This window comes from Epinephelus fuscoguttatus, linkage group LG5 (genome assembly GCF_011397635.1).
Source record: "Epinephelus fuscoguttatus linkage group LG5, E.fuscoguttatus.final_Chr_v1".
NCBI classification, from domain to species: Eukaryota; Metazoa; Chordata; class Actinopteri; order Perciformes; family Serranidae; genus Epinephelus; species Epinephelus fuscoguttatus.
In genome coordinates, this window is record NC_064756.1 from 10,799,332 (window position 1) to 10,825,827 (window position 26,496).

Consider the following 26,496-nt stretch of genomic DNA (forward strand, 5'->3'; position numbering starts at 1 on the left):
AAGAAGCAGGCCTGATATGCAGCGTGGGCAGCAACAGGAAAAGTCTGGGTTTCCGTTCACATTATCTTTTCAATCAGTTTCATCAGAATACGCTCTTGAGGCCAAATGAAACAAACCGCCGCCTTGTTGCGCAACGCTGTATTTCAGCTTTCCTTTTCATGTGGATTTGTTTGCCGCGTCTCCACTAGAGTGCGCACCGACAAGCAGCGTCAAAACTACACAGGACAGTCGACAGAGACCGGAAGTTACACGTGTGGACCTTCAAAAATAAAAGCGTTTAACCACTTGGCTTTACTGGTATTTTCCAGTGTTTATTCCGCATATGGTTTCTGTGTGGATGATCTCAGAGAAGGCGGAGAAGGAACTCATTATTATTTTAAATGACAGCTAATGATGTTTTAAATCTAAATGTGTTAAAGGGCCAGTGTGAAACGGAATATAATATTCACAACTCTACTTTCATCAGATTACAATCACCTGAGTCGTTTTTATCCATGGAGCAAGTCCTCTTCCACAAAGTCCACCATGTTACTTTACAGTAGCCCAAAAGGGACATACCAAACACTGGCTCTAGATGGGGCCTTTTGCATTCTTGTGTCAGCCACTACAGTTTTCCCACACGGTTGGCACACAGAAGAAGTTTCAGCTCTGCAGACTCACAGCTAGATGCAACTAGACCCTACAAAGCTGACCTTTAAGCAGTTAGAAACTGTGAGTGCAAAATTAATGTTCAAAGCATTATGCATGACACATCATGCTTCAGTAGTCTATCTTAAAAATACAGAGAATTCATTCATCAGGTTTTCCCCCGTCCTTTACGCTTGGTTTAGTACATGGGCCGAGTATTTAGCATAACATTGGTCAAAGGAGCCAGTTAGGATATGTAGTCTCAGATATATGTCTTTGTGAGACTATTTGTTAAGACAGTTTCAGTGCATAGTCAAGTTGTAGTTTAGTAATTAATTTCACATCTTGACCTGAATAAAGAAAACAAAAAAGAAGCAAAAGTCATAACTTGTTGTTGTTGTTGTGTTTTTATTTTTATTTTTTAATTATTGTTTAGGGACTGTTCATTACTTATTAGGGGGAGGGGCAGTGCAAAAAGGGGGAGGTGTGTTAAAATGGTTGTGGTTTGTATTTATTTAACTGCTGATTAGTAAAGAATACATGGCATGTTTTCTTTAAATATCACCAAAATAACACCATTTTATCATAACTAGAAACCAAACAGAAATTGTCATTTGATTTTCAAATTTCCAACAGTCCTTGGACACATCATGTGTGAGGAAAACGTCTGTCGGGAAAAAAGGGGGGGGAAATCAGAAATTAAAATCACTTTATTCTATGTCTCATTTAAAATTTATCCAAAAAAAAAAAAACAAAACATTTGCACTTAATATAATATAATAAGGCTTTTTTTCTCCAGGATTTCATCTCCAACTTTTGACTTTTAAGTTTAAACATCCAAGAGTGAGTTTTAAAAATCTAATAACTAATTTATCGTAAAGGGAGGGTCATGCATTTTCTGCCGGTCACTCATGAAGGCTCAAGGAAAAATATTTGTAGCTTTAGGGAAGGTTAAAATAATAAATTAAATTAAATTAAATTAAATTAAATTAAATCAAATTAAATCAAATCAAATGAATAAATAAATAAAAAATGAAACCCCTCTGTTCCTCTGATAAGTAAAAAGCAGTCCCTTAGTTTCCTTGACCTGTCCAATATGAAAGCACAGTGGCAACAGTAGCCAATGTAACACAAAAACCTAGTAGCCTAATATAACCTGACATAAAATGAGATCAGAACTTCTATCGATGGGCTACATTTCGTGCAAATATTAGTCAAAACAAAGAGTGAAATGGTTAACAGATCTGGACACAAGTGATGCATTTTGTTTTGGAAGGTACCGACAGGAAGTCCTCCTATGTTGGACTCTCGTAAACTTGACGGTGGTAAAACGAGCCGAGGCCAGTCAGGACTTTATGGGATGGGAACAGACGAGTGTGCCCCAGTGTTTCCAGCTCCTGACAGTTTATTGTGGCGGAGCAGACACGCAGAGGGATCCGCAGAGCTCATGTGGACCAGCAGGCACACTAACCACGGGGACGCGGGCACGCAGCGGGGGTCTGGAAAATGGGAGCGGTGAAGTGAAAGACGGCCGAAAAGCGGACAGTGTGGATGAAAGGCACCAAAGTAAGTTAGAACACAAGCGAGAAGAAAAGTAATATAAGTAGGAGCGATTTTCTATTTCCGTACTTGTTTCCTGTTTATCAGAAAGTGTCTGTGAAGTCAGCAGTTTTTGGGGGGTTTTTTTGCGTTAGTTTTGGGCACAGAAACGCAGCGGAGCAGCGGACCGCTGTGGTCAGATCAGGTTTCACGTTTGCCTCTGTGTTGAAGAAACCGCCCCTGGTGTCCCGTCTGAACTGACCAGGCTCTCGTGTGTCGTTACCGCAAATTATTCAGACGGAGAAAGAAACTTTATGGAGTGTGCAAACTCTGGAGACCGATGCGCGCAGAGGTGACATGTGGAGACGTGATTGACAGCTGGAAGGGGCGGGGTTGGAAGTGAAGGTGTAATGAACGGTGATCCGTGTGATACTTGTTTGGGGTGTTTTATCCGAAAATCATGCAGCAGAGTCCTCTGCTCTCTCCGTGGTCTGCCACGTACGGCTGCAAGAAATTTGATCTGCGGAGGTGCCATGCAGTGAGTGTCACCCGCCTCCTGTGGTAACTTCCCAGGGCATGGCACTGGCTCACTGTGGTAACGCAGAGAGGGCAGTGACACGTTTGACACAGCTGGTCAGACTTTCATCATCCAGGACGTGGAGAGCTCATGGAAACACATCTGGCGTAGAAAGAAAAAGAGGTGATAGGATTGGTGTTTGATAGAAACTGGTGGAAGAAGTACTTTGAAATAAAAATATTATTTATCAAATTATAACTAAGTATGGACCGCAAAATGCACTTAAAGGTCCAGTGTGTAGGATTTAGGGGCATTTATGCGCTTTCATTAGTTTATAATAACCTAAAATAAGAATCGTTGTGTTTCTATGTAATAGGATCAATTAAAAACCCACGTATAAAAGGGTGTCTCCCAGCTTGCCTCTCCCCTTTTGCTGTTGTAGTCCATGCAAGAGGTAGCCCAAGTGACATTGCTCTGGTAGTAATTTAAGCTAAGTTTATAACTTCATTTTTCAGCTTAAACTTATTGTATAATAATACATTCCTGTGTCACTTAATTTGTGTAGGGGCTCGAGTTATATGGTCACGATTGACGGAGGATTTTGTTTTTACCTCTTGCTCTCTGTTGTTAGGAATAAACAGAGATCCCCTCAAAAGATATCTGTTGTCTGGGCCTCTTCATGTCAGCACAACGTGAACAACACTTGAGTCCGCCGGTTACATCTATGACCCTAGAATGAGCTATATTCGGAGCAAGCCACGTCCCATCCATGGATGTATAAAGAGATTTGGATACAGCATTGGCGGTGGAGTCCCATTCATTCCTTTGAAAGTTGCACATGACACCAAAATGGTTCAGCTGCTGCGTATAAAGTGATGTGAAAGATCGGGCACTGCTTCTGCACTGTGCGGCACATAGATCAAGCACGCTAGCAACGTCCACAGGCTGTGCTGGCTACTTCTGAATTAACCGTCTGTTAACTTGATAGGAGATAATATAATTTAATTGTGTGGCTTTTCTAGACTTTCCAAAGGTTATTGGGAGGCATTTCACAGGGTTATGGTGCTCAAAAAAATGTCCCACTAATTTAAGGACATTTCTTTCTCCGTGTAACTCAGTGGGAAAAAGTCTTAATTGGCCGCAGTGCATCACATGATGGATCCATATGTTGTAATTTCACTTCCTGGGGGCCTGCTCACACACAGTCTGCCATGTTGTTGTACAGTGGCCCAGAACAGGTGAACCAAACACTGGCTCTGTTTAGGGCCATTGGTATTTTTGTGTCGGCCACCTTATTCTTCCTACATGCTTGGCACACCTGCAGTCTCACCCCTAGATGTCACTTAATCTTACACAGTAGACCTTTAAGTTTACAAAGTCAAAGTGGTCTTTATGAAGCAGAATGGCCCTGTCTGTGATATCTTATTGCATTATTGGATTATTATGACTGATAGATTGTTGTGTAACTCTGTATACTGTTTCTATGCCTCTTCACTTGCCATAGCTGTAGCTAGAGGCTTTATGTTTTCAGGTTGTCCATCCCATTGTTGTGAAAGCGATATCTCAAGAATGCCTTGAGAGAAGGCCCCCCTGACTTAACAATAAACTGATTAGATCTTAAGTGGCCATAGGTCAACGGTCAGGGTAATTGTGACCTTGTCTGCCTCAATCTCATGAACACGATTTCTCAAGAATGCCTTGAGGGAAATGTAGCACAAATGTTCACTGATTAGAATGCGGTGGTGAAAGGTCACTGTGCCCTACCGAAGCATGTTTTGGCAATACTGTAAGAATTCACACTCTAATTATGACAAGGTCAACTTCATCGTGACATCGTAATATTCTGCATTTATAAAACACATTACTCAACATCATATTTCAGGAACAGAAGGGGAGACATTTGGTCAGATACTGAATTGATGACACTAATCTTGGGTATCCAAAAAACTAACAAACTTTGTAAATAAAGCTGTCAGATAAATGCACTGAATTAAACAGAACAATATTTCCCTCTATTATTGGATGGAAGATGAGTTTAAAATAGCACAAAATGGAAATACTCACACGTAATGTACAAGTACCTTAAAACTGTGCTAAAATACAGTGCTGGAAAACATACACAGAAGGGTTTAATTTATTTCTTAGGTGATATTCAGTCAGCTACACCTTCAGTGAATCTCTCATCACCATGTTCTGTGATACCGTCTCCTCTAGCTTTGCTAAAATATACTTTGATGAATTTGATCAGCCTCCCTGTTTGTGATTTGATTTATTCACCGTTACTTTAGGCGTCCCAGTGCTGCCTAATTGTTTTAAAACACTTAAGTACCATCAATTTAATTTAAATCACTGCCTCCTCCTCAGTGTCGTGCATTAATTTGGCTTAAAAGGATTAGCGTGGCATCCATCTTCTAATTACACAGTTTTCAGCCTTCAACTTGAAGATTAAATTAGGACACAGCAGTCTCAGTGACACGAAGAATACATCACAGCGCTGGAGGATATTGAACAAATTGATGGCTAAATGATGTTTGACATAGATGTAAATAAATGTGTTAAATCGGAGAAGTAAGTGGGTATTATGTTTGGTGCGTTCACTCTGTCTTCTGCTTTAAATGTGCAGGAGTTTTTTTTTTTACTTTCCTGCATGAATTTAGATAAAGACAAGCCAGCCGCAAAAAGATATCTTGTAAAGACTTAAGATAAGTGTATTGCTTGTGGGCAATAAAGTGGTGCTTTTATATTGGCTTTTGATGAATGAAATGATTGTGTTTACACTGATAACACACTATGGTAATTGGATTATCACAGTAGGAGAGCTCGGCAAAAGTCTGCACGTACTTGCGTGCTGATAAGTTTTAGTTTAGTTAAGAAAACCGTGCCGTGAACAGCAGTACACCGGCTGCAGGATGGTAAATAAATAAATGAGCAACTAATGGCTGGTGATCCTCAGAGGGCGGCAGGATCCCAGGATGCAAAAGGAGTGAAAAGGCCTCAGAAAGTGAGAAGGTGTTGGGGCGTGATTTCACAGGCCTTTGCCAATTGTCCACTCAGGGGGTCCACAGCTCTAACTGCCGTTGCCTTTTGGGTAATTGCCATAGTTAGAATGTATCTGATTTGAAGGCAGCGCCAGCAGCAGTTTGCCGTTAGCTGAGATTTATTGGTGAGAGGTCAAGAGCAACACCTGGTGCAGAAAGTTCACAGTCCTTGTCGAAGCAACAGATGGAGCAAAGGATGCAGGAAAGGAAGGAGGGACGGACGAATGTGGCTGCAAAACCACACGGAGGTGACGAGCTGCTGAAGACCAGTGTGGTAGACGTAAAAGGCGTATAACCACTTGGTTTTACTGGCAGTTTCCCATGTTTAGTCGGCATATGGCTTCTCTGTGGTTTCCCGACAAGGCTGACCTCTTTGAGGCCTGTAGTTTGCTTGAGGTGAAACAAAACTTGTAATTGCAGAGAGGGCGGAGAACGACCCTATTATCTTTTTTGAAATGACAGCTAATGATGTGGTAAATACACATAGAATAAGAGTTATTGGGTCAGTGTGTAGGATTTAGTAGCAATGAGGATTGCATATGGCAAGCTGAAAATTCTCCAGTGTTCCAAGTGTGAACTCCTGGTTAGGATTACATCAGTGTTCATTGCTCAGAAGGTTTTAACTGGGAGCCACATTTTCCACAAAGGTTTCTTTCTCTCCAAAACAAATGGGACAGGGGTCTCAAACATTGCGTATGCACAAAACGAGGCCTGACAGAGGAATTTTGGAGATGGGAAATAGGTGATGCAGATGGTGAGGTGGAAGCCTGATTGTAGAAATGGTTGAATATTTTTCAGTGCGTGCCACTTTTGGCTTTTGTCCCCATGTATATTTTTAGTACGGATCCTAAGCGTTATTTTATAAATGAGACCCCAGGTAATTAAATCCGGTAAAAACACTGAAGTGCTTGGTTTGTCCGTTCTGGGAAAACATAGTTGTCTCCATAAATGAGGACCCGCTTCCAATATAGATATAAATGGCTCATTCTAAGGTACCAAAAACATGCTGATTCCTTTTTTCAGGTGACTGTACACTAAAGAAAACACACTTATTACATTACATTTATGCAAATATATCCCCCTAGAGCCCACACACTGGACCTTTAAGCAGTTGCTTTAGAATCTGCAAGTGCAAAGTTAATTTGCAGAACACTATGCATGACACACCATGCCACAATATCTTTAAAATACAGAGCATTCATTCATCAGGTTTCCCCCCTGTGTCCTTTACGGGTGGTTCATTCCGTGGGTGGACTATTTAGCTTCGGAAGAGCTCAACCAGAAAAAATCTTGTTAAATTTTGTTCAGCAAGTGAAAGATTTGTGTACTCAGCTCAATTTGACAGTCATAAACCTCGCCCGTTCCTGTTAGGTCAAAACCCACAGCTGGAGGGACTCAGGCATTCGCTGAGTACACACACACCTACACACAACCATGAAAACATCAGACACTAACTTGTCATGTAACATAACAGGGTGAACAAAGTTTATTAAAACTTTTATGTTAGTAATATTACATGTACACCCTTTATGTAGGTAGAAGAAAATTCTAGTAATACATTTTAAAATATAAAAAAAACCATTAGTTGATTTCTTTATAAACTTGTTCACTATCAGCAGCATTACAAGCAGCCAGTAATAGTCAGGTACTTCAGGGGTTAAATCTAAAGAAACGCGGCACAGAGGTGATCAGCTCTGTCTGAGTAGACTTTGAGCCACGCTAATCAGCCTGCATATGTAGACCAAATACTATGCAGCTCTGTAACCTCATCCTCTTACATAAGCCAAGATGAATAACTGTAACCTCTGAGAGATACGCCTGATAACAGCAAGTCCCTGAGTACATTCTCACTGCATACCCCAAAAAGAGTCAGAATTTAAAACAAATGTCAGGTCGAGGATCAGAGAGAATTAATATTTTACTTTTTCTTGCAAGAACACACCAACTTGCATTTCTTCGAGAAGCTGGATTCCCCATAAAAAATGCTTTTGAACTTGTAAATTCTAAATTTTGAGCAGTTTAGGTGAAAGATCAACAAAAGTGATGACAGTAGTGTCCTGTTTATTGTCATTCAGGAACAAACTGTTAACATCTGAGGTGGATCTTTGACACATGCTCTGCTGTGTCATGCCTGGGCTGACTTGACCATGACTGTTCTTTTCTACCTGTTACACAACTCTTAACCTCTGTCCAATTTTCATACTCATTTAAGTGCTTGTGTGTGTGCGTGTGTGCGTGCGCGTGTGTACACATTGCATAAGTTAAACTGGGTGAGCACCATTCTGCTCTTATTTACACATAGAGGAACAGCAGCAACAACTACGGCAAAGGTACAGTAGCTGTTTTAAAATAAAACTAATCACTGTTATAGATTTTACAGCCACTTTTTCACTTAATCTTTATTTGTATGTACAGAATTTACTTAGTTCTTTATTCATTTTTAATGAATCCTATGCTTTAACTTATTGATCCATATATTTTGAGAGGGCAGGGTTTGTTTCCCTCTGTTGTTTAATTAATTAATTTTTTCATTTTGAAGCTTTCCATTCTGCTATTATTCCAGATGCAGTGTTGTAAGTTTTAGACCAAATACCAGTATGATTAAAATCAGAATGAGAAGTTGTGTCTGATTTTTTTCCGTCTTCATTCATTGGGCTCAGAGGATATGCTCAGGCAGTGGGCTCATCTTGGTTTTCCTAATTTTTAAGAAGGAGCAGAGATATATTAAGGGCCCTGATTTACAATACGCTCAAGTTTTCATTTTTTACAGCCATGCACACTCTTTCTTGTGAGTAAACTAAGAAAGTGCAAATGAACTCTTTGATCAAAGAAATCAGGTCACACCCGTTGGGAAGCCAAGAGGGAGGGAAATTAGGGCTGCTCAAGTTGCACAAATAAAAGCTTTAAGTTTTTTCAGAAAGCTTAACAAATACCTTGAAGATGGCATTTGAGAAGGAACAGTGCTTGTAATTTCTAAAACCACAAACAAGGTGCTCTGTGAAGGAGTTTGGACCAGTTGAACTGATCCGCTCTGGTGACTGAGGTAATGCATCTTTCTCACACAGTGATTGTAGCTTGAAATGTGATTTAAACATGATAAATGGTGGCTTTCATGAGAGACAACTTTTCTAACCTCCATGGGAGTGTCATGTGAAAAGGTTTCAAATGTAAATAATTCTCTCTCCAGAGCATAATGGCACTCCTCCTGTGGATCGGCCTGTTGCTGCTGGCCTCCGCCCAGTCCAGTTCGGTCAAGAACTGCCACCCTGGCTGCCGCTGTGAGGTGGAAAGCTTTGGCCTGTTCGACAGCTTCAGTCTGACCAGGGTGGACTGCCGAGGATTGGGACCCGGCACCACCATGCCCATCCCCATCCCACTGGACACTGCCCACCTAGACCTGTCCTCCAACGCCATGGGCCCGCTCAGTGACACCATGTTAGCCGGTCCAGGCTACACCACCCTCATTAGCTTGGACCTAAGCAGTAACCTTATAACAAAGGTCAGTGGATGGAGGAACTCAAGCATCAATCTGTTGGTCTCAAACAAGGCGATGTAACCTTTTAATGAATAATTTGCACACTCTATAATCAATTAAATGTGTCAGTCCCTAATTTAGTACACTCACAGGTAGGGCTGGGTGATATGACCAAAATCTCATGTCCCGATATAGGTCATTTCATATCCCAATAACGATACCTATCCTGATATAGCACATTTTAATCCAATGAATAAAGTTGTCCCAAACATTTCAATGATTTTATCATGAAAGATTAATAAATGAGATCATAATTAAGCTTTTTTTGTAAATGTAGAAGTTTTTGTTTACTGATATTCAAACACATCCAGCTATGACATCGTGCTAGGTACTATGAGCTAACAGTTGAGAGCATTTTTTAATGACATAAAAGGTTTGCTGGTCACCCCAAAGTTTGACTGGATACATTTGTGTATATTCCTCAGTCATTACAAATATTACAAGTTTTCTAAGGACAGAAAAGTTACAGATTTATAGACCAAAAGAATCAAGTTCTGACATATATCAATACATACATGTCAAAAGTCATTGTATAGTTTTATTTCAGTGTATTATCACCCCTTGCCACTCTTAAAATGTTTTCCTTGTCTTTTTATCCCTTCCTTGCCTTCACATTTTCAGGTAACACCCAGTGCTTTGTCCAAGCTGCGCTACCTGGAGACTTTGGATCTGAGCCATAACAACCTGGAGAGCCTCTCCCCAACCTGCTTCTCCGGCCTCCCACTGGCTGAAGTTGACCTCAGCTACAACAGCTTCAGAGAGTTCGACTTGGACGTGTTCACTACTAAAGTCAATGGTGAACCTGTCAGCGTTGATCTATCTCATAACAAGCTCGTGTCAGTCTCCACGACTTTGCGTGGAAGAGTGTTACACATTCAAAGCTTAAATCTGTCAGCGAACCTGCTGACGAGCGTACCGAGGCTTGCGGGACTTCCGCTGAGGTATCTCAATTTGGATGGTAACCCCATCGCACAGATCAAGGAGGGAGCTTTTGCTCAACTGAAAGATCTGGTTTATTTATCAATCAGTGGGCTCCCTGAGCTTCAGGAGATCGAACCGAACAGCTTCAAGGGCCTCCAGAGCCTGCAGGTTTTGGATCTCTCAAACAACCCCAAGCTCAAGACCTTAAGCCCTGCGGTTTTCAGCGGACTAGACTCCCTGCAAGAGCTGAATTTGTCCGGCTCTGGTGTGGCGTCTTTGCCAAATAACATGCTGACCCACCTGCCCAGTATTAAGAGTATTACACTGGGACGAAGCATCCACTGTTGGAGGACCCAGAAACAGGGGCAGTTTCACCGGCAGCTGGGGCAGGTCCAACACAATGAGGTGCTGAACTGTAATGTGGAGGGCATTGTGTTGTGAAACAGTGCCTGTGGAAATGGACCACTCCTAAAGGGGCCAGTATCCTCCATCATAAGTGCTTGCTGGATGTGCCAGTAGCTTCGGAAACCCCTTCCTCCCCACACCTTTCAAATGTCGGATATAACCATAAACACTTGATTCCCACCATGGTAGGAGAACACATCATACAACCGAGTTCTGACAGGGAATACCCCGGCCCTTACAATCCAGATGCCAGAGCTGTGCCTTATCTGCTTTCATATGCAAAACACTTTTTTATGTAACTTTCACTCAGTTACCTGCATTCCAAGGTGAACCTTTGGAATACGTCTTAAAGGTTTAAAGTAACCCTCATGGACTCTTGACTGAAGTATCATAAATGCAGTACCTAAAAACAAAATATACAAAAAAAGACAAAATGTACAGCAGTCTTTATAGCACAGATCCGTTTATTTCACATCTTAACATGTAGCCTAAACTGGTAGAGAACCTTTCATGAATCCAAAAATTTCAGTAATGTTTGTACGTTATGTACTTCATTTCAAGTGGGACCATTTTAAGAGTTATTTGCACTTATTCCAGTCGTGGTATTTTTTAGATAATGCACTCACACATGGCCTAAATGTCATCCAGTGGAATACAAAACCTTCTATGCATTGCCCATAAAACCCACACTGAAGAATATTTTACTGTTGACCACTAAGAATTTTATTTGACTTTGAATGTGATGCTTTGTTGGAATGATTAAAGGGACGATTTAGCTTCTAGCCCAGAGTTAGATGAGGAGATTGAAACCACTCATGTCGACTTGTTCAATATGAAGCTACAGCTGGCAGATGGTTAGCTTCGCTTAGCACAGAGACTGGAAACGGGGAAACAGCTGGCCTGGCTCTGTCAGAAAGTTCTCAGAAGCTCACTAATCAGCACATTGTGTTTTCTACAGATAAAAAGAAATGAGATTTGACATGTCAGATAGGTAGATTTTACCTTCAGACAGAGCATTGCTGGCTGTTTCTTGTCTTAATGCTAAGCTAAGCTAACCAGCTGCTGGCTGTAACTGTATATTTACCTATACAGACATGACAGTGGAATCAATCTTCTTTTCTAACTCCTGACAAGAAAGTGAATGTGCGTATTTCCCAAAAATATCGAACTGTACATCCAAGAACCAGAATTATTTTATTAAGCGTGGTTTTGGGAAGCTTACAGTTATGTTTGTAACTCTCGAGGGTTGAAGATCTTTTCTTGTTACACCCACAAATGACCATTTGATTACTTGAATTTTTTTCTATGTCCACCAGCCCAAATCTGACATTTTGTCCATTATGTTTGGATGATTTACCGTCATAATGACAGTAAGTTTGGTGCACAGCCTTTGCAAAGTAGGTCAGCAGCCTCTGACATGGTGATCTTTGTTTTGTCTGTTTGACATTACACAACAGGACTAAACAAGCTGTGACTGCAGTCAAATCATTCTCCAGCCAACCAAAACGCTTATTTGAAGCAGAATTGACCAGTGAAGTATGACAACTCGCACATAATTGGTAATGAAGTAATGTCGCTTTCTGTTGATGTTTAAATGCGAGCTGCACTGTGCTGTAATCTTTAATGTCACCTTCCCATCTCTGTGGTATTTCTGTGGACCTAAGAGGATGATAAGCCTCAAGACTGCATATTAGAGTTTATGAATGTCAGCGATCTGTGAAGGTTCGGGGCCTTTATTGTTATGATTTTGAGATTTTCAAGGAAATCCACCTTTTCAGTTGGTTAATTGAAATTCAGATGTCTTGGTGTAGAGGTTTATATTTGTACGTATGTAACTATATTGTATATAACTTTATATATATGAATCATGTGTAATAAATTGACTCTTCTAACTCTTTGAATGACTGCTGTTTGTTCTGTGTGAAAACGTCAACACTTGTTAGGTGTGTCAGCGTAGGAGCACAAAGAATCGTTAAAAACAAAGCCACATGCAAGGAAAGATTGTGTCAGTGTCGACACTGTATTTATAATTTCGCTAGAGATCCTGTTTTTCAAAGCACTATGTGATTTGTATCCATGCATGGGACTGACTCATAGCAGGGTGTGTCCCTCTGCAGGACAAGAGGAAAGCTTAGATCTCGGTGGTTTGCCCTCACAGCACTTTCTTCACTTTTTACAACTCAGCAACATGTTGTGTATAAAACTTTTTTTTATTTACTTGAAAGTGTCTGGATACACAGAAACATACACACACTCTTGATCTTGAATGGTCCTGAAAAGACACTGAAGTGGGCAGACACGCCAGGGTTTGGCAGGATACCATGCTACACTGGGCTGGTAACCTGCCAAGGAGGTGACTGGGAAGGAGACGAGTAGAGAAAAGGAGAAAGAGGGAGAGAGAGCCGGGTTTCAGTCATGGCAGCTTACAGTTCTCCTGTGTGTGTCAGGCAATGAGTGTTTTGTCCTGTGAGACAGAGAAGACATTATGCCCCCCTTTCTGTGACACATCTTTTAAACTCCAAGACACAAAAACAGCCAAAATAAGGCTGACTAAACCGAGGGGGTTTTCACAGATTGCGCCATAGTTGGACTGTTGATGTTACATGCTTAACCTTGAGTGTGAGAATGCAGAGGATCTTGAACAAAGCCAGAATCTCGGTTTGTGTGGTATTTGAGTCTAGTTGTGCTTATGTGTGAGTGTGTGTGTGTGTGTGTGTGTGTGTGAATGCAGCTCTTTCTCTTCTAGTTGGTAGGGGGCTTCCTGAGAGCCTTTTGTTGATTGACCCCACAGCAGAAAATACTTACCAGATGTTGTTGCTTTTTTTTCTCCTGAAGCATGCTGACACCCAAGGAACCAGCCATCCATCAGAAACATGCAGTAGCGCTAAATGGTCACTACGACACTGTGAAATTGCAGAGACATTCAGGGAATGCAGCAGCACAACTAATCAGGTTACAGATCAAAAGTGCGGAATTTTTTCACACTATTGTAGCTCATCATGTCTAACATAAAGTCTGGTTTCAATAGTGAAATATCAGTGGACAAGATCTCAATCAGAAAATGTATTTATACAGCACATTCCATACCCAAAGGCAACCCAAAGTGCAACACATTCTCACTCCAACCTCGTCACATATCGACGTTTGGTCATGGACCCTCTACATCCAGACACGACGTGCAAGGTACCCTGGGTGCATTGGTTGTTGACGTTCTAGGACACCGTGTCAAGTTCTGCCTGTTACATGCATTGTCTTTCAAAACACACTTCCATTTTCACAGGAAAATTTCTGTTTACATACAGTCTCTTTCGAAATAAATACACTATGTTGGTACAGCACCTCAAATTGACCTTGTTTTTTTTCTCCAGCAACTAACGTACGTGGTTTTGTTTAGGCAACAAAAGCACGTGGTTAGGTTTAGGGAAAAAGAACAAGGTGAACACTGCTCTCCTGGACCACACCTCACACCAGCCCTACTTGTACGTTCACTGCCTTAACTTTCGTTCTTGTCCTGCCGTGTTTCCCCCTGACGCTGCCAAGCACCATTAAAATATAACAGCCACCACCACCATGTTAAAGGACAGCTTTTGTCGTCAGTGTCTGACACCACGAGTCACTGCCCAAGCAGATTTTGACCACTTCAGAGTGAGACTGGGTTGCAAAGTGACATACAAATTAGTCAAGTCAAAGTTAATTGCAGCCCAATCACAAAGCATGCCTCAAAAGACTGCACAAATAGTAATTTCAATTCAGGTTCAGTATCAATTTGATCTACAAAGACAGCCTCACTGAATGAAGATCAGGTCACATGTCTATTAACATTTCAGTTCGCTCCCAACAATGTCCCTCTGTCTAGTCTGCGACATGCACAGATGAGTTGAAAAGCAGCACAAATGTGTTGCCGTGCAAACTGCATGACACATCAGAGACTAGCTGACTGACAAAGATGATGATCTGTACATATGTCTACTCCTCTGTTCAGAGAAAACACCACAACATGATGAAACACAATTTGTAAGAGCAGCTTTAATGATGCTTTACAGCTAGCGGAGGTGAAGAGGTTCACCACAGAGTAAGGATCAATAGAGATCTTGATAGAAATGTTGACATTTCTGTTTGACACTGAAAAACAAACCCTGCAGTGACATTTATTTGGAATACACTGCTGACAGAAAGTTAATTTCCGGTGCAAGTGAAGAAACAGACGCGTTCAAATAAAGCCACAACGCACTGCCAAAGCAGATGCTTTGTGTTTTATCTCCTTGTGACATCTTGCTTTGTTGGTTTGAAATAATGTCATCACACAAATACAGGACAGTCACAGGAAGAGGGGCAGTAATCAGGAGAGACTGTTTTCAGGTGGATAAAGGGGTCAACAGACACTGGATCAATAAAAACCTTTAGTCAGTGACAGCTGATAAAAACCGTGTTTGCATGTACAACTTATCTGACCGTGTCTGTTGTGAAATCAAGACCAAACAAACTGCAGCTTACTTTTATGCAAGTCTGAACAAGATTTATCTCGCCTCTGCTTCCACCGAACAAAAAGTGACTTTGTTTACCTGTTTTTCTTGTTCTTGTTTTGTTTTGCAGAGCACACCAACAGTAGAAAACAGGATTTTTTCAACATCACAATTAATTTCATTTCCCAAAAACAACTTAATTTAGGCGTGCTGTTTGCATTATGGCAGTGTGGGACATATGAGCAAAGATATCAAAAAGTAATCACTGGCTTCTCTGCAGTGGTCTAGCTCTGAGATGTAATTACTTCAAAGCAGAGGGAAGCTTTGAACTGTGTATAATTAATTCAGGCAGGCAGAACCAGGGTGTCTTTATTAAGTGTTCTGTTCTTGCTTGAACAGCTATCAAACAAATGTAATCTGACCTTCCCAGGATAGATCCTCTGGAGGATCAAGTTATCCAAGCAGCTGTAATTCACTTTGCTTCAACAACGAGCCCATACTGCTCTGAACGCTGCAAAGGTTTTGCTTTTCGTTCTCGTGGGAGGCTGAAACCAAAGAATGTGTTTTTACAAGCAAGTTTCTGAAGTGTTTGTTTAGGATGTATGAGTGAATAACTGTTTTTTAACTTCACAATAACCTGTTTATGGATTTCCAGAGGCGATGTAGCAACATTTTCATCTGACAACAGTGATATTGACGTATTGATGCTCCGTATGCCCTCTGGTTTGTCGTGCTGCCGTGACAATAGACACCAAGGCACTGTGTCAGCGTACTGCAGCTCAGCACAGAGGTTTTGTTTTTCAGACAAACAAAAGATCAGCTCAGCTTGTCACAGGCCACAATGATTTGCCTGTTTTTCTCAAGAGCTAAAGCTGTTGAAGTTTGTACCACAGAATGGCATTGCTATGCAATTAGTAAATCCTAAAGAAAATCACACTTGGATTAAACAATAAAAATGCAACGTGTTCATTCAGTTTTTCAGTCCTTGCACATTATTGAATTCGACGTCCATATAAAAAAACTGATGCAACATTTTAGTTCAGTGCCTTGCAACAGTATTCGCCCCCCCCCCCCCTTGTCGTTGCTCCTATTTCATTGTGTTACAACCTTTAACTGAAATGGATTTTTATTGGATTTTTTTGTAATGGACCCACAGAAAAGAATCAACACTGGTAATGTGCAATGAAAAAAAGGTTTTTAAAACCTTCTGAAAAATAAAAAAGGGAAAAGTGATGCGTGCATATGATGTATTCACCCCCCTTGCTATGATGAAGTAACTTAAAGGACCTAGTGCCACCAATTATCTTTAGAAGTCACATAATTTGTTCAGTAAAGTCCAACTGTGTGCAATCCAAGTGTCACTTGATCTCAGTATACGTCCACCTGAAAGGCCCCAGAATCTGCACCACCACTAAGCAAGGGGCACCATGAAGACTAAGGAGGTCTCCAAACAGGTCAGGGACAAAGTTCTGCAGAAGCACAGATCAGGGTTGGGTTCCAAAAATACATATCCGAAGCTTTGAACATCCCACAGAGCACCATTAAATCCATTATTACAAAAAAGGGAAATAATGTAGCACCACAACAGACCTGCCAAGAGAGGGCCGCCCACCAAAACTCTCAGACCAGGCAAGGAGGACATTAATCAGAGAGACAACAAAGAGACCAAAGATAACCCTGAAGGAGCTGGAAAGCTCCACAGCAGACACATGAGTATCTGTTCACAGAACTTTGAGCTGTACACTCCACAGAGCTGGGCTTTATGACAGAGTGGACAGAAAGTTTAATTTTAGTCTCATATGACCAGAGTACCTTCTTCCATATGTTTCCCACATGGCTTTTGGTTAACTCCAAACATGTTCTTATTTCTTTGATATTGATACTTGATATTTACTTTGAAAATGAAAAAAAAGACATGAATATATAAACAAGCAGACAGACAGAAATAAGTATTTACAAATAATTAAAAGCATATAAACCTATACCTTTTATACCCTATAAACTTTTCTAAATATTTTATATATATATATATATATATATATATATATATATATATATATATGTATGTATGTATATATACTTTATTAATCCCAGAGGGGAAATTCAATTTTTCACTCTGTTTGTCAATTACACACAGGTCCGAACACACACATGCACAAACTGGACCTATACATGCACTAAGTGGAAAGATGTCAGAGTGGGCTGCCCATGACAGGTGCTCCGAGCAGTTGGGGGGTTTGGTGCCTTGCTCAGGGGCACCTTGGCAGTGCCCAGGAAGTGAACTGGCACCTCTCCAGCTACCAGTCCACGCTCCATATTTTGGTCTGGACGGGGACTTGAACAGGCCAACCCAAGTCCCTACGGACTGAGCTACTGCTGCCACCATTGCTATTACCTTTTAACTTTGTCACACAAAAATAACCTATATAATAGTGATTCCCAAATATTTATCTTACAAAAACCTATGTTAGTATATAATACAAATTACCAAATATCCGTGACTTACAAGTATAAACCAGTCTCAGTGTGTGATATATATAATACCAGTTGTCTTTACCTACAAAATAAATGAATGACATAAAATAAAAAAAACAACAAAATAAAATGAAATAAAATAAAAATGACATATATATATATCTTCATCATCTTATTTCTTTCTTTCTTTGAGCAATGGCTTTTTTCTGGCCACTAATCCATAAAGCCAAGCTAAAATTTTTAAAACATCTTTTTTATTTTCATTTCACTTCACCAATTTCGACTATTTTGTGTAGGTCCATCAAAAAAATCCAAATAATAATCCATTCACATTACAGGTTTTAAGACAGCAAAATACGAAAACACCAAGGTGGTTGAATACTTTTGCAAGACACTGTGTAAGACAGTAACCCAGGGGGGCCCTCACAAGGTGTCGCAAAAAGATTAAAAGCAAATGAAAACAGAAAAAAATAAGTTTCTATTTCACAAAATATATACACATATTTCAGACTTTACTCTATGCTTACAAGACTAAATGGAAAAAGGGTTAAAATTTGCTCCTTTTCCAACTCTCTTTGTCACAACCTGAAGGCAACCTGTGACAATGGGCTGCAAGTGAACACTGCTTTATTTCCAAAAATACTGCTGTACCCTAAAAACCTCACATCTGCAAAGAAAGTCAAACTTTCCAGGAAAAGTAAACATCTCTTTTAACTGACTCACACACTTTAAAAAGCTGTACCATGACTCAGCATGAGGAGGACCAGCTCCTGGTCAGTAGTGTTGTACAGTGTAAGTTTTATTATGCTGATTCTTTGCAAACAGAGGTCCTCACACTGAGGTTAGAACGGTTCCATCAGCTGTTCACAAGTCTGCGTTCGACATCTGTTCCCTCGCTGGAAATTGAGGTCATGTTTTGTTTAGAAAGAACAATTGTTTGCTGCTGTATTCACAGTACAAGTGTATCCTGACTTCCATCTTGAGCCAAAGTCCACATGATTTTGTTACATAGTTTTGTGTAACAGATGGTGGCAAATGCACCCAAGATCAAACATTAGGTCCATGTGAATTCTTACTCAGTCAGACTGTTCAAAATAAGTCTTTATTTTCACAGTGTGACCCTTCCACAGCTTTATTTTCTGATGCATGATTATGATTCTTGTAACTGTTTTTGTAAATCAAGTTTTAGGGAAACACTCCAGAGGCCTCAACTAATCCTAAAAGCCTGCTGCAAGGGCTGCTGTCACACCAAAGAGATGAACTCCTTTACTGGATTAACAGGTCACTTTTAACACACAGCAGTGTCCGCCCCTGAGTCATGTCTGGTCAGATTTACCTACTCACGGGTCGACACAGAGCAGAGGCTGACCTTCTGCACATTCCAGCATCCAGTAGGAGGAAGAAACACAGACTGTGCCTTTTCAGTGAATCACTGGCTGCTTTACAAATACGATGACTTCAGATTTTTTCTGTTCTATTCAAGGAAAGAGGAAGAATAACAACAGGCAGATGAGACAAGAACACTAAATAGATGACAACAGAAAATAAACAGATACACCCAGAAGCATAATATTTGCCACTATCAGCGCTAAGTACACTATAAAAGCCACAGTCATCAGTACTGTTCAAATGAAGTTGAACAATGTAGTGCCTATCCTGTACCTAACCGACCTGCACTCTGGCAGGCATGTTGTAAAATGTGTACACGTATGTTAGTTTGTCAATTCATATGTTTTAAAATATATGAATAATTTGATGAAAGATTTCTGTCTTAATGACATTTCATAAGTTCCCCAAACCTTGTGGTTTGCTCACACTCAGAATAATCATCTCAGTGTAGGAGTAGCAGGAGTCTTGCATCACCCTCCTCATATTGGGGGCCTGAGGAGGGAGTTCCCAGAGGAAAAGGGATACATCCTGAGACTGCTGCCCTCTCCGTCATTCTCCACCATCTGGTTTCCATCAGGAGCTGCTGGGCTGGACTGTGTGAAGGTTTTCTCAAAGGATACCACCTTTTCTTTTTTCTTTTTTTTTTTTTTTACTTCCATTGCCATTTTTCTTTGACCCCATTGAACTGTCTCTATCCTTGCTCTACATTTTTTCATTAACTAACTAACTAACTTAATTAAGTGCTATAGAGATAAACAAATGAAACAAATAAAGTAAGGTCAAAAAACACAATAAAATCAAAATAAAATGAGGATAAATAAGAGGTGGATGAAAAAATTTTAGCTTCAGGGAGCTCATTCCAGTCCACTTGCTGAACCACACCCACCTTGTCTTGGCTGCAGGATGATCAGAAGGGCTGCAGGATCTAAATCTTTCCTCACAGGGCAGCGAACTCTTTGTAAAGTCTTGACGTGGCTGCACTTTTAACATCAGTAAAGCCAGCACCACTCCACCTAACTTGTAACCAATGCAGAGACATTAAAATTCAAGGTTTATGATCTTTTAATTTGGCTCCAGTTCAAATCCTCAATGCTGCATTTTGAACGAGTTGAAAGAGTCAGATATGGTAATGACTTCTGACTGGTGCAGGAACGGGGAGAGGTGCCCGGCTGTGACTGGAATGAGATGGAGGAAAAGGGGAGACTTACATGACCTCTAAATCCACATGGGGCTAAAAGTGACTAAATTTTTCATGTTTCTTGCTCGCACTGCTCTATAAAAGCCAAAAGTTAAGTCAACACTAAAAGTTGCTGAATTTCTGCAAACCACCGAGGAGCGAGAGCATGTCAGTAATGAATATTTAGAGACAAGAGACTGCCTTGTTCACCTTCCCAGAGGAGTGAAAACACATCCAAGTATAGGAGGCAAAGTAATCCTCACACTGAAATAAACATACATTAGAGACAGCTTTAAATCTCATATCAGCTGTATTTCACTGTGAGTGCTTCTCCTGTCTTTGAAAACTGGATTTGCTTTCCACCAGGCCACAAACATGCACCTCTAAACATCATAAACATCAAGGGAGAGGACTGGAGATTTCAACACAGGCCTGGAGACAGCTGTATCAGTGCCAAAAACAATGAGCTCTCTTGTTTAAATGTTTCCTTTGCCATGTCTTTCCCCTTGTTTTGCATTGCACTTCCAAATTTAAATTTCTATTCAAAACACATGAAGTCTGAAGTGGCAAGCTGAAGGGGAAGTATGATTTGTGGCACATGCAAATGACATTATAATCTGAATTTGATTGAAAAAAAGGCTTATGTAAATGACGTATTACTTTCAGATAAAGCAGACTCTCGGAGCCAACAGTGGTGATGAACGCACGGGATTTGTGGAGCGGTGACGCGACCCACACCACGCAATACCTCGGAAATGAGCAAATGAGGTGACTGCTTCACTGCACTGTAATTACATCCACATGATTGGGCCTGTGGATTATGCTGCTTGGCTCAAGCTTCGCTGTTTCCCAAACTTCCGCGTGAGATACTGACCATTTAAAATTGGACTGCTCACACTACATAAATTCTTAATTTTCATAAACATCTCACCTAACTCCCTAAACTTTCTGTTAAGGTAATTGGCTTTAGGTTGTTATAGTATGCTGGAGGATAAAGATACTGTGTGTAATGGCCCTTTATTAATGCGATTAATGCTTAGTCTGTTTGATGCGAGGTATGTTCAGGTCTAATAATGCCAGAGAAAAGATTTTCCCCAACATTTGCTGCACTAATGAATCATGAACTGATTTTTTTCTTCATTTATTTGTTCATTTTCCAAACTCAGGAGACACTTGGTGGTTTCGAGACTTGACATCTAGCTGTGGCACATTGCCATGATGTTGTACTTACATTAAATGTTACTTATATTTTCTAAATCTCACTGAATCTGCTCCATATCTGTCAGAACTCTTTTTAAAGCAGGATCTGTATGTTCCCAAACTGTTGATAGGAGTGCTCTCTAGTGGAAAAGGTGGGGTATTACATGTACATGATCCAGAGTTTCTTGGCAGGAGGTGCTATACCAACACTACAGCACATTTACTGTTTTGCTGAGTTCTTGTATATTTTACATTTCTCAAACAATTCTTGCAAATATATAAATTAAACTCTTGTCCGAGGACTCTATTAAATGTTGCTGCAATAACGAAATAATCATGTTCCAATTCTCATGCATTTTTCATACTAAATTAGGCCAATAACCCTCCTGCAAAGTACATCATCTTAAGTGTGCAGGGAAGCTCCAAGAAGCATTACAAATTTACATCTGGCCAGTGTATTATATGAATGCAGCCTTGAAGTGGCAGCAGCAGTCCATCTGCGCTAAGATTATGGATGATCTGACTTCCCCATGCAAATAACTTGTAAGAAAGTATAATCAGGTTTGAGTTAAAATATGTTATATGTAAATGTATACGTAAAGACCACACCAGTTGCCTCGTTAACTTACATTTTATTTAATAATTAATTTGCCAAAAGGTTTTAACAATACTGACAAGAAAATTCACATATGTCATGCATGTCAAAAATACATCAGTGCTAAAATGACATTTAGTTAAAGCAGTTTGTGAAAAAAAAAAATGGTTTGAATTAGTGCATGTTTCAGACACAGTCCCCTTTGTGTCAAGTGTTAAATCTCATCTCATGCAAAAAAAAGCGCTATTGTACAGAGTAAGGTCTACGATGTTGAGGAAATGCTGTAAGTGCAGTCCCCTTAAAATGTCACTAAATGGGACAACATTACTTTATGTTCAGCAATTCAACACCAAGATCAGATATCAAGCTTTCTCTGCATCAACTGCAATAAAAAAAATCTAAAAACAAACACAAAATATATTAAACCGCTCAGCTCCTTAATATTAGCGAAACATGTAGTCAAATAACAGGATCCTGCTGTCAAAAGTGAGACTGGTAGTACAAATATAGAGATGTAAAATAAATAGAAATAATCTACGCAAATACATTTTCAGCATTCTGTGTCTGAAAAAAAATATACCGTATGGCCTATGTGTGTCCAGCACCAGTAAAAATAAACATTTTTCTTAACTTTAACTGTATCAGGTTAACCCTGCACGTCTCAATTTCCCCTCTTATTCAGTAAAGCCACATATAATTTTAAGCCAGCACTGATGGTAAGAGGCAGTTTCATCAGCAGTTGAGAATGGAGTTGGTCCTCATGATGCGAATGACCTTTCTTGAGTTGTAACTGTACTCGTACTGCATCTGTTCGTGGAAGAAGTACAGGTATCCTGAAAGACAACAGACGGGATATCAGTTAGGGAAAGCGGTAAAGTGGTAGTGGTGGAAAAAAAATCATATTTTAACCTAAGTGAAAATGTGATAGATGTGGCTTCATATTACCATAGTGATAAGCAGCAGCGTCGATCTCGTCATCCATCCCAGGGAAATCGTCTTCAATGGCTCGTGGGTAGCCGCTATCCATGGTGCCTGTTGCTTCGTCATAACTGTGTGTGACAAATAAAATCAACATGTTAATATACTACTGTACATGTGATGAAATGTCAGTGTTGATCCCAAAGAATATTGTTCTCTGCAGATGTAAAGACTTGAGAGAGATGTGGTGCACATGACCACATTACCTCCAATAGTCCTCATCAGTGAAGAGCAGAGTCTTCCCAGTGTCTCTGATGTAAACAGCAGCATCTATTTTCCTGATCTTCTTGGGAAGTCCAAGTTTGTGTATGTACTTAGGGTAACCATCCACAAGGTTATATCCATTCAAAGCCCACATTCGGATCCCTGTTGAGACAGAGCAGAGTTTTGGTCAACACATGCTGCATCTATAGTATCTAAAAAATACAAATTAAGTATATAACCCACCACTAAATATGATGACTACATCCTTCTCTGGGTTTTCGTATGCTGCGTCCACCTTATTGGGGATGGAGGGCCATGTTGACTTGATCATTGTCTGCTCAGGCTCAGGCATCTGAGGATGGAGACGCCAGTAGAATCTGCAACAAAGAGCGGCATATAAACAAATAGCTGCATAAATTATTCTGCAATACAGAGGTGTAGCACCAAATTCTAGGCCCTATGCATTAACAGTCTCTGTGGGCCCCCGTCTATCCTTTCTTGATCCATTCCTCTATAACGCACCTTTCACAAGCAGTCAAGAGACGAACCGAACCAATTGTGCCTTTAAGGTGTGAGAAAAGCCTCAGAGAGCTCCCACAATTTTTTTTTATATAAAATTCAGTCTTTCAACCAATTTATTCAACCAATTTCAATTTAGTTATGACACTAATTAGGGGCCCTGAGTCATCTATTCCACTGTCCCCCAGCTACAACGCCCCTGCTACAATATGTAACTCTCAATACAGAGCAAATGTTTAAGTCAAAGAATAATCAACTCTTTCTTACACACCGTAGTGGTGAAAGGTTAATAGTCTAGTCCATGACGATCATGATCGAGAGCTTATGTGTTATACTTTTTTAAAGCACCATCATTGTTCTCACTGTACCTGTCTTTGAAGATGATGGTTTCTCCTCTGAGCTCTGTGACGGCATCAAAAGTTAACATGGGGTCACATTTGTTTGGTGCGTCAGGCTTTGGCTTCACTTTCTTTGGGTTTGGGTTCGGGCCTGTGATTGAATATTGGTCATTAATGCACAGTTCACATAAAATGTCCATGAAAAAAAAGTCTCATGCCATAAAAAGAGTTTGACTTTAAGTTATTGAGGGGTTTTTTTCCTACCATAGAGAGCTTGAATGCCTTCAATGTCATCCTCAGCGAGCGGGTAGCCTGTAGTGTACGAGTAAACGGGGTACATCAGGGCGCCTGGGTCTGTGGAATGGGACATACCGAGGGCGTGGCCCAACTCATGGGCGGCCACTATGAACAGGTTGTAAGCTGTAGAGAAAAGATGTTCAGTTTTAATCCTAAGATACAGATCAGTGACTTGTGCATGTATGTTGTACATTTGTTCATAACTCTCACCTGATGAATCTTTGGTCCAGTGTTCATCCTCATCAAAGTGAGTGTCTCCTCCGATGCCTTGGCCGGGCGGGTAGGCATGAGCAAGTAATCCATTAGGCCCATCAAAAGGATTATGGTCTCCGTGCTCTATAGAATAAAGGACAGAGAGTCTTTAACGTGTGGAGCAGAATGTGCACTGTTATAATTCTTTGCATGTGATTACCCTAACATCAACATCATGTATGTTTGTGCTTGTATTTGGAGGATACAGTATATAAGAATTACCCATTGATCCAAAACTGATCATAATGTCAGCATTGCCTTGGCGCAGCTTCTTAAAGATCAGTGGGGTGACATCAGACCAAACGTTCAGTGCCTTGCGGATGGCTCTGTCTACATCAGCCTTCTTCAGATCTGGTGTATAATTCACTATCCTGCAACATCAGGGGACAGGCGACAAGGAAAGTGAGTGAATAAATGATGCTGGTGGTCATGTTCTAAACTCCTTGGAAAAATATTTCAGTGCGTACCTGAATGTCACTTTGTTATTTTGCCATTTGAGGTGTCGAGGGAAGTGGTTGTACTCCCCGATGTCAGGGACGCCGCATCTGGCCTGCTTCATCAGCTCCAAAGTGTTGTCGTCCAGATTTCCCGTCACCTTCAGAAGAGGTGGAAACAAAATATGTTAGATGGGTACATGGTTAAATGTTGTCCTGTCTGTTCTGCACCATGAACTCAGCAATTCAAGTCCCTAACAAAGGCTGTTTTAATGGCAATAAAGGTAACTCAACTCAAATCGATTCAACTTTCCCACAAAAATGCTTTCCCAAAGTTTTAATGTAAACCCAAATCTTTTCTACATGCCCAGCTTAACCAACAATGACTGTGGATCAAAGTTAATCACATATCACATTAAAAAATCTTCACACATCAATGTCCATCAAGAATAATATTCTGACGCTTCATTCACATTAAAGTTTAATCTCTCTTTCAACAGTGAATAAAACCTGCTTCAACTACACCATCAAATAAAAGAAAAATATAAATTATGACACAAAAACAGCTGCACATTTCCAGCAGGATTAATAAGAACTTCCCAGATCTGCTCACCTTGAGTTTGAAGAATTTCTGCATCTCCTTGATCTTGCTTTCGAGGGCACCTGCTGACCTCTGTCGACCTTGGAGACCAGCTGGGAGGCCATAGAAGCGACGGAGGTACTTCTGTTTGTGGAAAGAGAACATAAGCTGAATGACATATCATAATTATGAAAAAACAGACAGGGATTACTGAACTCCAACACTATGTGGAGTCTTTTTTCACTGATTATGACAAAAACAAAGACAAAAACAAAGACTAAACACAGTCTGAATGAGAGAGCTCAGATCTTACCTCTGCTAAAAGAAAGTTGTCTTTGTCCTCAGACGGCAGAGGCACAGCAAAGGAGTGAGCGGCCAGTGCCAGCAGCAGCAGTAGAGCTATCATTGTTGTTGTCTCTGCGATGTTCAAACCAGTCATTGGTGTCAAGAAGGTCTGACGGGTATTTATAGTGCTTTGGTCCACTTTTTTTTCAAAGGGTCTCAGTGATTCATGTAAAAGCACCTCGCCACTTCCTCCTTTGTAAGAATGTGCTTGTATCTGTAAAACTCCACACACTGTGGTTTGAGTGTACTCCTTTGAACTCCCCTGAAATGCTTTGATAAAGCCTTTCCCATTTCCCAAACTTACATGACTTAAGGAGTTTCCCAATACATGCATTAAAAATGTCTATGAGGCAAAATGATGCACATTTAATCCCTTTGTTGTTGTTGGTTTTTTAAACAAAACTAACATGGCAGTCTTTAGATTTAAACGGGATGACCATATATGGTAGGACATACTCTGGGACTCTCTTAATAAGGATGTCACATCATTAGTTATCATCTGTGCACCCTGTACAGTGGAGAATAAATGTATGACCTGCTATAAAAAATAGGGAAATTTGGGAATTCTTTCATGCTGCTGCTGGTCTCATGATAGTCATTCTGTGTCTTGCTATTTTAGGTAAAGACATTTAAGGATACATGACTAACAAACACACGTCAAACTAGAG

General features: G+C 40.4%; 2 protein-coding genes across 3 annotated transcripts; one reads left to right on the plus strand and one right to left on the minus strand.

The window, feature by feature from the left end:
* The first annotated feature begins 1,936 nt into the window (after window positions 1-1,936).
* On the plus strand, window positions 1,937-12,479 carry tsku (tsukushi small leucine rich proteoglycan homolog (Xenopus laevis)). 2 transcript variants are annotated; one of them, XM_049576317.1, is made up of 3 exons: window positions 1,937-2,193; window positions 8,909-9,220; window positions 9,878-12,479. In XM_049576317.1, the coding sequence occupies exons 1-3, from the start codon at window positions 2,179-2,181 to the stop codon at window positions 10,616-10,618; spliced, it is 1,068 nt and encodes a 355-aa protein (XP_049432274.1). In that variant the 5' UTR covers window positions 1,937-2,178; the 3' UTR covers window positions 10,619-12,479. The 2 variants fall into 2 exon arrangements, with proteins under 2 accessions (XP_049432274.1, XP_049432275.1); XM_049576318.1 differs by lacking the exon at window positions 1,937-2,193 and adding an exon at window positions 2,236-8,051.
* A 9,429-nt stretch (window positions 12,480-21,908) lies between these two features.
* mmp13b (matrix metallopeptidase 13b) lies at window positions 21,909-25,905 on the minus strand. The gene is made up of 11 exons (XM_049576431.1): window positions 25,797-25,905; window positions 25,517-25,627; window positions 24,937-25,064; window positions 24,692-24,840; window positions 24,428-24,553; window positions 24,185-24,340; window positions 23,951-24,071; window positions 23,307-23,440; window positions 23,066-23,225; window positions 22,827-22,930; window positions 21,909-22,714 (listed from the first exon to the last, which is right to left on the minus strand). Exons 1-11 carry the CDS (start codon window positions 25,887-25,889, stop codon window positions 22,614-22,616), a joined length of 1,383 nt encoding a protein of 460 aa, XP_049432388.1. The 5' UTR covers window positions 25,890-25,905; the 3' UTR covers window positions 21,909-22,613.
* Between the last annotated feature and the right edge of the window lie 591 nt (window positions 25,906-26,496).

What these genes read in the sequence shown, in the direction of transcription:
- tsku (XM_049576317.1), top strand. An exon ending in GCAGTAACCTTATAACAAAG is followed by an intron (nt 9,221 to 9,877) that starts GTCAGTGGATGG and finishes TCACATTTTCAG; the next exon opens with GTAACACCCAGTGCTTTGTC.
- mmp13b (XM_049576431.1), bottom strand. Translation starts at nt 25,889, where the DNA reads ATGATAGCTCTACTGCTGCTGCTGGCACTGGCCGCTCACTCCTTTGCT. An exon ending in AATAACAAAGTGACATTCAG is followed by an intron (nt 24,841 to 24,936) that starts GTACGCACTGAA and finishes CTGATGTTGCAG; the next exon opens with GATAGTGAATTATACACCAG. An exon ending in GATCAGTTTTGGATCAATGG is followed by an intron (nt 24,554 to 24,691) that starts GTAATTCTTATA and finishes TTTATTCTATAG; the next exon opens with AGCACGGAGACCATAATCCT.